General features: G+C 40.0%; 1 protein-coding gene across 2 annotated transcripts in view; it reads left to right on the top strand.

Moving 5' to 3' along the window:
• NLRP3 (NLR family pyrin domain containing 3) overlaps positions 1 to 12,835 on the top strand; it is a 51,429-nt gene that overhangs the window by 20,984 nt on the left and 17,610 nt on the right. For both annotated transcript variants that reach the window (XM_043912503.1, XM_043912504.1), the window contains exon 7: positions 281 to 451. In XM_043912503.1, coding sequence (XP_043768438.1) covers positions 281 to 451 — 171 coding nt within the window. The remainder of the gene's footprint in view (positions 1 to 280; positions 452 to 12,835) is intronic.

The raw sequence follows: 12,835 nt of genomic DNA on the forward strand, positions 1-12,835 counted from the left end.
GAACACATGTTTACAATGGTACAGTTTATGTTATACATATTTTACCTCAATAAAAATAAATGTAGAAATCTAGGAAGATGTAACATTGCATGGGCTTTGAGGGTGTTTTCTTGCTATTACACCAAACAGAGAAAAAAAAATGGTTAATAAAGAGCTTGGATATACTCTTCTCATGTGCAGACTGGACTATAGGCAAGGGCAGGACAAGTGCTTTCTGACTCACAGCAGTGTGGGACTGGGTTGAGAGAGGTGTTGTGACCATCTGCCATCTCTCTGAAAGGTTGGTCAGCTGCAGTCTCACATCAGCATGCTGTGAGGACCTTGCATCTGTCCTGAGCACCAACCATTCCCTGACCAGACTCTACTTGGGGGAAAATGCTCTGGGAGACTCAGGAGTTGGGATTTTGTGTGAAAAAGTAAAGAATCCACACTGTAACTTGCAGAAACTGGGGTAAGTCTTCATGAACATCTCAGCAATAAAGTAACTTATTTTCAGTGATACATTATTGGGAAAATATGAATGGGGTTACTCTAAAAAAGGTTAATCAGATGGAGTTGAGGTTAGAGAGTGGAAGAGACAATATCTGAAGTAATTTGAAGTACTAGATACTACCTACTGCTAGTAAGTTTGTTATGTCTCAGTTCAGTTCAGTTCAGTCACTCAGTCATGTCTGACTCTGTGACCCCACGGACTGCAGCACGCCAGGCCTCGCTGTCCATCACCACCTCCTGGAGTATACTCAAACTCATGTCCATTGAGTCAGTGATGCCATCCAACCAACCATCTTATCCTCTGTCATCCCCTTCTCCTCCTGCCTTCAATCTTTCCCAGAATCAGGGTATTTTCAAATGAGTCAGTTCTTTGCATCAGGTGGCCAAAGTATTAGAGTTTCAGCTTCAGCATCAGCCCTTTCAATGAACATTCAGGACTGATTTCCTTTAGGATGGACTGGTTGGATCTCCTTGCAGTTCAAGGGACACTCAAGAGTCTCCTCCAACACCACAGTTCAAAAGCATCAATTCTTCAGTGCTCAGCTTTCTTTATAGTCCAGCTCTCACATCCATGACGACTGGAAAAACCACAGCCTCGACTAGACAGACCTTTGTTGGCAAAGTAATGCCTCTGCTTTTTAATATACTGTCTAGGTTGGTCATAACTTTTCTTCCAAGGAGCAGGCGTCTTTTAATTTTATGGCTGCAACCACATTTGCAGTGATTTTGGATCCCCCAAAATTGTTATGTCTACATGTTACTGAATGCAAGTTCCTATGCTCAAAGCACAGTGAGGCCAAATAAATTGAAATTTTGGAGTTTGGAGCACAGAAAGATTTATTGCAGGGCCATGAAGGAGATCGGTGGCTCTTGCACTCCAAAACCCTGCACTCCAGTAGGGGTTTCAGCAAAGCACTTTTAAAGGCAAGTTGAAGTTGCCTTTAACTTGCAATTACACCAAACAGAGAAAAAATAAAAGTTAATAAAGAGCTTAATAGTTAATAAAAAAAATAGATGCAGTTGGTTGTTGCAAACTCCTTAGTGTTGGAAACCTTTGTTCTTGCAGTTGTCCATGTCGGGCAGGTAAAGCTGTTCTTGTAAACCTCCAAGACAAATGTTATTCTCTGTTCTGCAACTCTTTATCTCCAAATGACTCTTAAAGATCAGAGCCTTGAGAATAGGCTATTCTGTATACTTCAGGCAATAGGAAACATTTTTTAACAATAATTTAAAAAATTAATTTATTATTATTTTTTAAACTTTTTATTTTGTATTAAGGTATAATCGATTAACAATGTTGTGGTAGGTTTAGGTGAACAGTGAAGGGACTCAGCCATACAGATACATGTATCCATTCTCCCCCAAACCCCCCTTCCATCCATTCTGGCACATAACACTGAGCAGAGTTCTATGTGCCAAACAATGGGTCCTCACTGGTTATCCATTTTAAATACAGTAGTGTGTACATGCGGAGAAGGCAATGGCAACCCACTCCAGTACTCTTGCCTGGAAAATCCCATAGGTGGAGGAGCCTGGTAGGCTGCAGTCCATGGGGTCACTAAGAGTTGGACATGACTAAGTGACTTCACTTTCACTTTTCACTTTCATGCATTGGAGAAGGAAATGGCAACCCACTCCAGTGTTCTTGCCTGGAGAATCCCAGGGACGCGGGAGCCTGGTGGGCTGCTGTCTATGGGGTCACACAGAGTCGGACACGACTGAAGCGACTTAGCAACAGCAGCAGTGTGTACATGACCTTCCCAAAGTCCCTAACTTCTCCTTCCCCCTGGCAGCCATAAGCTTGTTTTCTAAGTCTGTGAGTCTCTTTCTATTTTGTAAGTAAGTTCATTTGCATCATTTCTTTTTAGATTCCATATATGAGGGATATCATATGATATTTTCCTTTTCGATCTGACTTCACTCAGTATGACACTCTCTAGGTCCATCTGTGTTGTTGCAAATGGCTAAAATTAATTAATTTGTGTTTGTTTTGGTTGTGTTGGGTCTTCATTGTTGTGAGGGCTTTCTCTATGTTTGGTGAGCAGAAGTGACACTTCACTGTGATGCATGGACTTCTCACTGTGGTGGCTTCTCTTGTTGCAGAGCATGGGCTCTAGGTGCTCAGGCTTCAGTAGTTGCTCTGAGGTGTGTGAGATCTACCTGGCCCAGGGATCAAACCCATGTCCCCTGCACTGGCAGGCAGATTCTTAACCACTAGGCCACCCAGGGAAACCCAGGAAACATTCTTTTCAAGGATGCAGAGCCAGCATGACTAAGCACAGTCAACAGAGAAGAACTAGGAAGAACTAGTTCTAATTCCTAAATAGGAATTAGAAGTTCTAATTCCTAACTAATGGGCTTCCCTGGTGGCTCAGAGGTTAAAGCATCTGCCTCCAATGTGGGAGACCTGGATTCGATCCCTGGATTGGGAAGATCCCCTGGAAAAGGAAACAGCAACCCACTCCAGTATTCTTGCCTGGAGAATCCCATGGATGGAGGAGCCTGGTAGGCTACAATCCATGGGGTCACAAAGAGTCGGACACGACTGAGCGACTTCACTTCACTTCACTTCACTTCAATTCCTAACTAGTTCCTAACTAGGAAGAACTAGGTCTAATATGGAGTCAGATTTGTTCTTTCCTATTACATATAGAGTCTGGAGACTCTCAGAGTCGAAAGAAACCTTAGGAATTATACAGTCCAGTTCGTCATTGAATGAACACTTGCTCCTAAGACATTCATGTGGGTGGCACCCTGTTTTATGTGTGAAAACTTTTAAGCATGCTAGTCATTGCTGCAATGCCTACAGTTATTTCTATACATCCCCTTCTGTGGTTTTGTGCATTGGTCCTTGTTCTGCTCCTCAGGGTCTGCTAAGAGATGCTGATCTTGATTCCTTAGAGGCAACACTCACACTCTAGTTCTTCTCATCTTTTACTTGGATGTCTCTCAATATTTAACTAGGACATGGCTTAATACTTTCACCTATTTAGTTATGCTCTCCTAGGTAAGAGTCGGTCTTTTAATGTCCCTATTTGAAGTGCAGTACCCAGACCTGAACATGACACTCCTAATGATGTGTGGTGGAACTTTCACCTCTTATGGTAGGGCACTATGTTGTCAGTGGTGAGGACTGAGATTTCCTTATATTTTTGGCAGTCATATCAGATCATGAGTTCTATTGTAAGTCTGCAGGAAATAGTAATACACAACTCTGGAGTGTTTTGTAATACCAATAACCAATTCTCTGCAGACACCAATTGGGTGTCTTACAAGTCAGTTAGATTTCGACACTAACCCCACAGCTAAGGGCTCAGTCCTACAAGATTGCCTCCCTAGCTCTGCCAATGTCAGACATCAACTTTTAGTAGTGAGTCCCAAGATTACTCACACTTCTCTCTGACTTGGCTACAAACTGGGGATTCCCACAACCCCCTATTCAGGTGTGAAACTTTGCTAGATTGACTCACAGAAATCAGGGAAATACTTATGTTTACAGTTTTAAATAAAAGATGTTATAAGGTGTACAAACAGATGAAGAGACACATGGGATGAGGTAGAGAAGAATCTAGAGCCCAGGGGCTTCTCTCTCCAGGGAGTTGGGGTGCTCCATCCTCCTGGTATGTAGATGCCAGGTTGGTTAGATTCACTGACCCAGAAGGTCTCCAAAACTCATTGTTCAAGAGATTTTATAGAGCCTTATCTCCAGCCTTCCTTCCCTCTCCTTCCTGGAGGTTAGTGGGTGGGGCTGAAAGTTCCAACTTTCTAACCACTTGGACTTTCTGATGATGAGCCCTATCCTGAGCCAATCTAAGGGCCCCACTTTAATTCACCCCATTAACATAACATAAACTAAATTAACATTAACATAAACATTAACATAAACTCAAATGTGATCAAAAGAGGCTCCTTTGATTAGCAATATACACACCTGAAAGTGAAAGTTGCTCAGTTGTGTCTGTCTCTTTGTGACCCATGGACTATACAGTCCGTGGAATTCTCCAGGCCAGAATACTGGAGTGGGTAGCCTTTCCCTTCTCCAGGGGATCTTCCCAGCCCAGGGATCGACCCAGGTCTCCTACATTGCAGGCGGATTCTTTACCAGCTGAGCCACAAGGGAAGCCCAAGAATACTGGAGAGGGTAGCCTATCCCTTCTCCAGTGGATCTTCCTGACCCAGGAATTGAACTGGGGTCTCCTGCATTGCAGGTAGATTGTTTACCAACTGAATTATCAGGGAAGCCCCCAGGAAATTCCAAGGTTTTTAGGACCTCTGAGATAGGAATGAGGGACAAAAACCAAACATATTTATTATACCATAGGAATACCCTCTGTTACATGCACTTGACCATGTAACACTGCCCTTCTGTGTTTTTTGCATAGTTTATTCTCCATTGGCCTCATAAAAACTGACAAGTAGATATCAGTATCTCTAATTTAAAGAGGATAAAATGGGGCTCAAAGAGTTTAAAACCTTTGTCCAAGGACACCCAGATAGAAGGCAGTGAACCCAATGCAGACAGAGTCCAGTGTGACCCATCAACCCCTCCCTTAACTCCAGCAAAACCTCATGATGAGTTGGCTAATAGGCTCTCTAAAGGGTTTCTATATCCTGCTCTGTCCAACCTATATGGGATCTCACATTTAACTCTGTTAATTTTCATCTTATCTTTCTTTTGACTCATTGTCTAGGCATTTTTGAATCATGATCCTGTCAATATTACCCAGACATGAAACAAACAAACTGTAAATGTCTTCATTCACATTACTGACATAAATACCAACTAGATCATTACTAAGTGGAGCAGAAAGGGTCTTTGCTGAGGAATAATCTGTTAGTCCATAATTAAAATCTATAAAAACAAAGCCCTGTTACCTCCCTGAGCCTCTCCCCGTCGCCCTTCCTCAGATATTGCCACATCAATTTACTAAAAAAGTCTATATTCAATGCCTTCATTTCCTTCCCTTATATTATTGCTCTGCCACAACAATTTGGCTTCTGCAACTCTTGGTTTGTCCAACAGATGTGATTTGGTGGCTTTATTTTCTAGGTACTCTGGGGGCTCAGTCATGGGTGCTGACAGCAGCAGTGACTAAAACAAACCAAGACCTTGTTTTCACAAACATTCTCATATGGAATGATGATAGACACTAGACAATAGACAAGCAAAAATAATATAGATATGTATATACATATATATAGTATAATAAAAACTGGAGTGGCAGAGAGAGCTACATCCTTGTGCAGGTGTTCAGTAAATACCTCTCAGGCAGCCGACATGGGATCCATGAAGAAGCCAGGGGAAAACGCTCCATACAAAGCAAATGGAAGTGAAGAGGCTCAGAGCATAAACTCTCAGTTGACCTTCAGTGATCCTATTTCTGACTCTTGTAGATCCTTCTCAGTTCTAATTCTAGTTGAAACCTGCTGCCTTTAATTCTGTTTATCTCCTCCTTGAAATCCTTTTCTCTTATTTTTAGGAAGTTCCTGGAACTTCCCTTGTGGAGATGTGGGTTTGATCCCTGGGTCGGGAAGTTTGATCCCCTGGAGTGGGGGGCATGGCAACCCAGTTCAGTATTCTTTAAAAAAAAAAAAATTAGTTAATTTATTTTAACTGGAAGCTAATTACTTTACAATATTGTGGTGGTTTTTGCCATACATTGACATGAATCAACCATGGGTGTACATGTGTCCCCATCCTGAACCCCCCTGCCACCTTCCTCCCCACTCCATCCCTCAGGGTTGTCCCAGTGCACCGACTTCGAGTGCCCTGTTTCATGCATCGAACTTGCAGTCCAGTATTCTTGCTGGGAAAATCCCATGGACGGAGGAGCCTGGTGGGCTCTGGTCTATGGGGTCACAAAGAGTCAGACACAACTGAATTGATTGAGTAGCAGCAGCAGCAGCAGCAGCCTTTCCTGCTGATTTTATAGCTTCTGCTTCTCCGGGTTCTGTATTGACTTCTCTTCCTGTGGTCTGGGGATTTCACCATTGGTTTTCTTTTTCACGAAATGTTTCCACACTCCTTGGGAATTCTCGTATGATCCTCAGCTTTGAAAACAATCTGTATACAGGTGGCTCATCAAACTTAGATATTGCTCTTGTGCTTTTTTCTTTTTAAATAGACATTTTTTTTTTTTTAGAGTCAACTTAGATTCACAACTTAGATTTAGAGGAAGATGCAGAGATTTCCCACATGCCCCCATACTACATGTGCTTAATTTCCCCCATTATTGACATGTCCCACCAGAATGGCTGTTTGTTATAATGAACCTACCTTGACACATCATAATCACCCAGAGTTCATAGTTTACATTAAGGTTCACTCTTTGTTTTGTATGTTGTGCTGAATATTTAAAGCATTATTTAGAAGTGTGTTGTTTAGTGTCCACATATTTTGGAATTTTTCAGCTATTTTTCTGTTACTTGTTTCTAGTTTCATTTGATTGCAGTATGATTTCTGTTTTTTAAGCTTGTTAAGATACATTTTACAAGCCAGAATGTGGCCTGTCTCGGTAAATGTTATGTGTGAACCTGAAGAGAATGTGTATCCCTCTGTTGTTGGATGAAGAAGTCCATTGAGTGAGTCCAGTCACTCAGTCATGTCCAACTCTTTGTGACCTCAGGCTGCAGCACACTAGGCTTTCCTGTCCTTCACTATCTACCGGAGCTTGCTCAAAGTCATGTCCATTGAGTTGGTGATGCTGTCTAATCATCTCATCCTCTGCTGCCCCCTTCTCCTCCTGCCCTCAATCTTTTCTAGGGTCTTTTCCAGTGAGCTGGTTCTTTGCATCAGGTGGCTAAAGTATTGCAGCTTCAGCTTCAGTCCCTCCAATGGGTATTCGGGATTGTTAAATGAGGGCAAGAAGGATGACCCTCCCCTTACCCTGGAATAAGAGTGGTTATGAGTGTGGGCTCTGAAGCTGGACAGCCTGGGTCTGAAGCCCAGTCTGAATCTATTCTTGGCAAGTATCAAATACACAACTTATTAACTACAGTCACCATGCTGTACATTGTCTCCAGCACTGACTCATCTTAGGACTGAAAGTTTGTACCCTTTGATCAGTATCTTCCTTTTTCCCCCATCCCCCCCTTCTCTGGTAATCCCCATTCTACTCTGTTTACTATGAGTCTGACTTTTTTTTTTTACGATTTTTGGCTTACATCACTTAGCATAATGTCCTCTGGGTTCATTCATGTTGTCACAAATGGCAGGATTTTCCTCCTTTTTAAGGCTGAATAATATCACATGCATATATATGTGTATATATACCACATAGTCTCTGCTTCCTTTGATCCCCCTGCTTTCTTTTGGTTAGTGTTAGCATGGTATATCCTTCTCTATCCCTTTAAACTTATTTTATTTTTTATATTTTCTATTCCTGTACTTTTAAACTGTATGTGTTTATTTTTAAAGTAGATTTCTTATAGACAATATACAGTTGTGTCTTACTTTTTTGTTCACTCCCCAATATATGCTTTTTAATTGATTCATTTAGATCATTGATAATCAAGTTAATTATTGACTTAACTGAACTAATATCTCGTATTTGTTCCTGTTTTCCATTTGTTGCTCTTGTTCTTTGATCTTATTGTTGTTTTCATCTCCTTTTCTGCCTTTTGTGACTTTACTTGAACCTTTAATAGAATTCCATTTTGCCTCTTTTTTTTTGACCTTGCTGTCCAGCTTGTGGGATCTTAGTTCCCTAACTAGGGATTGAACTTGGCCCACGGCAGTGAAAGCACCAGTCCTAATCACTGGAAGGCCAGGAAATTCCCTCCATCCTACTTTTAAAAAACTTTTCTTAGTGGTTGCTCCAGAGTTTGCAGTACATATTTACAACTAACCTATTTTCAAATGACCCTATACAATATTTACAATGTGACTATTTTATAATAACAAAGTAATTTTAATTCCTTTCTTCTATCCTTATATAATTGTTGTCATTCAGTCAACTTATGAGCATATATATACACATAAATATAAATAATTGAATACATTATTGCTATTATTTTGAACATGATGCTATCTGTTTGAGCAATTAAAAACAAGAAAAGTAAATGTTTCACTTTCACTTGTTTCTTCTTTGGTGCTCTTTTTTGTTTTGTTTTTGTTTTTTTTTGCATATCTTTTGTATGTTGTTTTCTTCTCTAAAAACTTAGGAAAATTTTATTTCTTCTGAGGTGTTCTATTGGCAACAAATTCACTCAATTTTTGTTTCTCTGAGAAACTATTTCTCTTTCATTTTTTATGGCTAATTTCAAAAGGGTGCAGAATTCTAGGATTTTTTTTCCCTCAACACTAAATATTTCAGTCCATTCTTTTCTTGTTTACATGGTTTCTGATAATAAATCAGTTGTAATTCTTATCTTTGCTCTTAAACAGATAAAGTACTTCACCCCACTCTGGCTTCTTTCTAGATTTTGCCTTTACCTTTGATCTTCTGTGTTCTTAAAATGATATGCCAATCTGTAGGATTTTTTTCCCCCCATTTTTTGGTATTTATCTTACTTGGTGTCTCTGAACTTTTTGGATCTGTGATTTGGGGAAATTTCTTGGTCATACTCCTTGCCTGTAATTCTTCTGTTCCTTTCTTGTCTTCTTCTAGTATCCCCATTATGTGTTTCTTATACTCATATGACATCTTTTATAGTTATTTCACAGTTATTGGATATTCTGGGGTTTTTTTTTTTTCTAGTCTTTTTTTTTTTCTTGTTTACTTTTCAGTTTTGGAGGTGTTTATTGAGATATCTTCAAACTCAGAGATTTTTTTCTCAGCTATGTCCAGTCTACTACTACTAACAATCCCATTAAAGACACTCTTCTTTTCTGTTACAGGTTTTTGTTTTTTTTTTTAATTTACTATTTGTTTTATCACTAGTATTTCCTTTTATTTCCTTCTTGGAATTTCCATCTTTCTGCTTACTTTGCCCGTTTGTTCTTCCACATCGTCTACTTAATCCATTACCACTCTTAGGGTGTTAATCATAATGATTTTTAATTCCTGCTCTGATAATTTCACATTCCTGCCGTCTTAGACTCCGGTTCTGATGTTTTCTCTGTCTCTTCAAGCTTTATTTTTTCGCCTTTGAAAATGTCCTGTAACTTATTCTTGGAGACTGAACATGTTGTACTGGTAAAGGGAACTACTGTAAATAGAACTTCAATAATGTGGTAATGCAGTCTGAGGAGAGAGGAAGCAGTCCTATCATTAGGTCTCAGTTTTAGTGAATTTATACCTCTGGACTGAGACTTCTCAGTGTTTTCAACTGCATCTCAGTTCTTTCCTCCCTTCTCAGCAGAACAAGATGGCCAGAGAGGGCCGAAGCTGAATATTTCTCTTCCTTAAGATCAATTAGACTAATAATATCCCAGCAGGTTAGGCTTTGGGTAACTAGTTTCTCCTGAGGACAAGTATAGGTGAAAGGAACAGAGAACTCTGGTATATAGACATACCTTTATTTTTTTTATCTCACTTTATTATGCTTCACAGACATTGCATTTTTTACAAATTGAAGGTTTGCGGCAACCCTGTATTGACTGTCTTATTCACACCATTTTTTCAACAGCATCTCCTCACTTTGAGTCTCTGTGTCACATTTTTGGAAATTCTCTCAGTATTTCAGGCTTTTTGATTGTTATTATATTTGTTACAGTGATCTGTGATCAGTGATTTTCGATGTTTCTTATAAATGTTTTGGGGGCACCACAGACTACGTCTATATAGGTCAGTGAACTTTATCAATAAATGTGTGTGTTCTGACTGCCCTACTGACTGGTTGTTTCCATGTCTCTCCCTGTCAATGGGCCTGAGACACAATATTGAAATTGGTCAATTAATAACCATACAGTTCTTCTAAGTGTTCAAGTGAAAGAATCAATTGACGTGGCAAACCTCATTGTTGTCTCTTTATAAAAATTTTATTGAAGTATAATTGATTTACAATGTTGTTTTAATTTCTGTCATACAGCTAAGTGACTCAGTTATACATATATATGCATTCTTTTTCATATTCTTTACCATTATGGCTTATCACAGAATACTGAATATAGTTTCCTGGGCTATACAGTAGGACCTTGGTGTTCACTGTTGTCTTATTTCAGGAAATTGCCACAGCCACGCTAACCCTCAGCAACCACTATCCTGATCAGTCAGCAGCCATCAACACTAAGTCAAGGCCTCCTACCAACTAAGATTATGACTCACTAAAGGCTCAGATGATGGTTAGCATTTTTCAGTAATAAAGTATTTTTTAACTAAAGTATTCACATTGTTTTTTAGACATAATGATATTGCAGACTTAATAAACTATAGAATAGTGTAAAAGTAACTTTTATATGCACTCACTGTTGTGCTCAGTTGCCCAGTCATGTTCCACTCTTTGCGGCCCCATAGACTGTAGCCTGCCAGGTTCCTCTGCCTGTGGGTTTCCTAGGAAATAATACTGGAGCAGGTTGTCATTTCCTCCTCCAGGGGATCTTCCCGACTTTGAAACCAAAAAATTCAAGTGACTCACTTTTTTGAGATATTTCCTTTATTACGGTAGTCTGGAACTGAACTCACAGTATCTCTGACGTATGTTTGTATTTCTAAATGGTTCCTGGGACTTCTTTGACTGTCCAGTAGTTAAGACACTGTGCTTCCACTGCAGGGGCTGCAGGTGTGATCGCTGGTTAGGGAACTAATATCCTACATGCCACGTGGCATGGCCAAAAAGGAAAAATAAGTTGGAGGAATTTGTCTTAAGGGTATTGCTTCTAGTCCATCCCAAGCCCTTCAGTGCCTGTCACTCAGCTCTACGTATCAGTTATGGCTGGGCACCTGGCTTCTCTCCTCCATTCTTTTTATTCTTGGAACCGTAGCATCCTGCCTGCAAGACCAAACTCAAGAGGACGCTCAGGACTAGAGACCCTTGAACAACTCTGTCCACCCCCAGAGTCCCAGGTCTGAGCCACAAATGATTCTCATGTGCATGTCCTTCTCCCCTAGTCCCTTCCGATAATAAACTGGACATTCTCTAAACAAAGCAAGGTGAAATAAAATAAAATAGTTCCTTTACTCCTTCCCCAGCTGGAAGCACAGAGAGATTTTTCTCTTATATTTAGTGTGAGAACCTTGTTGAGCCCAGCTGGAAGTAAAACTCACATAAGTATGTAGATCCATCTATGACTGGGTCCTCCTAATGTTTTTAATCTCTCAGGCTTGTCCACATCTAGCCTTTGAAATAAAGTGAAAGTGTTAGTTGCTCAGTTGTATCCGACTCTTTGTGAGTCCACGGACACTAGCCTGCCAGGCTCCTCAGTCCACGGAATTCTCCAGACAAGAACACTGGAGTGGGTAGCTATTCCCTTCTTCAGGAGATCTTCTTGAGCCAGGGATCAAACCCAGGTTTCCCACATTGCAAGCGGATTCTTTACTGTCTGAGCCACCAGGTTTTTCTACCTGGCCAGTGATTCCCATGGAGGTTTAAGTTCATCGGTTTCTGATCCAGAAGTTGTGATTCTTTGTATTTGCCTCTGCATCATTTTAGGGTCAGTGGGTTGTGCTGTGACCACATTTCTCTTGTGGATTTAAGAAGACTTGGTTTGTCAGCTTATTCTGCTTTTAACTTATTGTTAGGATGGAACAGCAACTTCTAAGCTTTCTACATGCTGGTCTGGAAACTGGAAGTCCTGCTTGTGAAGTTTTTAATTACAAAAGTAATACATGTTTAGTGTAAAATATTAAATAATAGAGATACGTGAAGTAAGAAGTGAAAGCTCATTTTCAGCTTAGTTCCTGAGAGAACCATTGCAACAGGCTGATGAGCAAACTTCCAGACATTTTGTTACAAATGAGCAATCATCCATCCATTTATCTGTCCATCTACCCACCCATTTTAATATACTGTGTGTGTTAGATTTCTAGGGCTACTGTAACAAAGTATGACAAAGGGAGTGACTTAAATAACAGACATCATTTTTTAAATTCTCTTTTTAAAATTAAAAAACTGTTTTTTTTTTTTTTTTTTGGCTGTGCTGCGTGGCATGTGGGATTTTAGTTCCCCAATCAGGGATCAAACCTGAGCCCCTGCAGGGGAAGCGTGGAGTTTTAACCACTGGACTGCCGGGGAAGTCTCTGTTTTTACTTTTTTTCTTTCAATTTTTTTGATATACAGTTGATGTACAGCACTGTAAGTTTAAGGTGTGTAGCATAATGACTTGACATACATATATTACAGAATGATTACAATAGATAATATCTATCACCTCAGTTACAAAAATGTTTTAGAATTACTCTCTTAGCAGCTTTCAAATATGCCATATAGATAACGTTGCCTTTAGTCATCAGGGTGTACATTA

Source organism: Cervus elaphus, chromosome 9 (genome assembly GCF_910594005.1).
Source record: "Cervus elaphus chromosome 9, mCerEla1.1, whole genome shotgun sequence".
Taxonomy (NCBI): domain Eukaryota; kingdom Metazoa; phylum Chordata; class Mammalia; order Artiodactyla; family Cervidae; genus Cervus; species Cervus elaphus.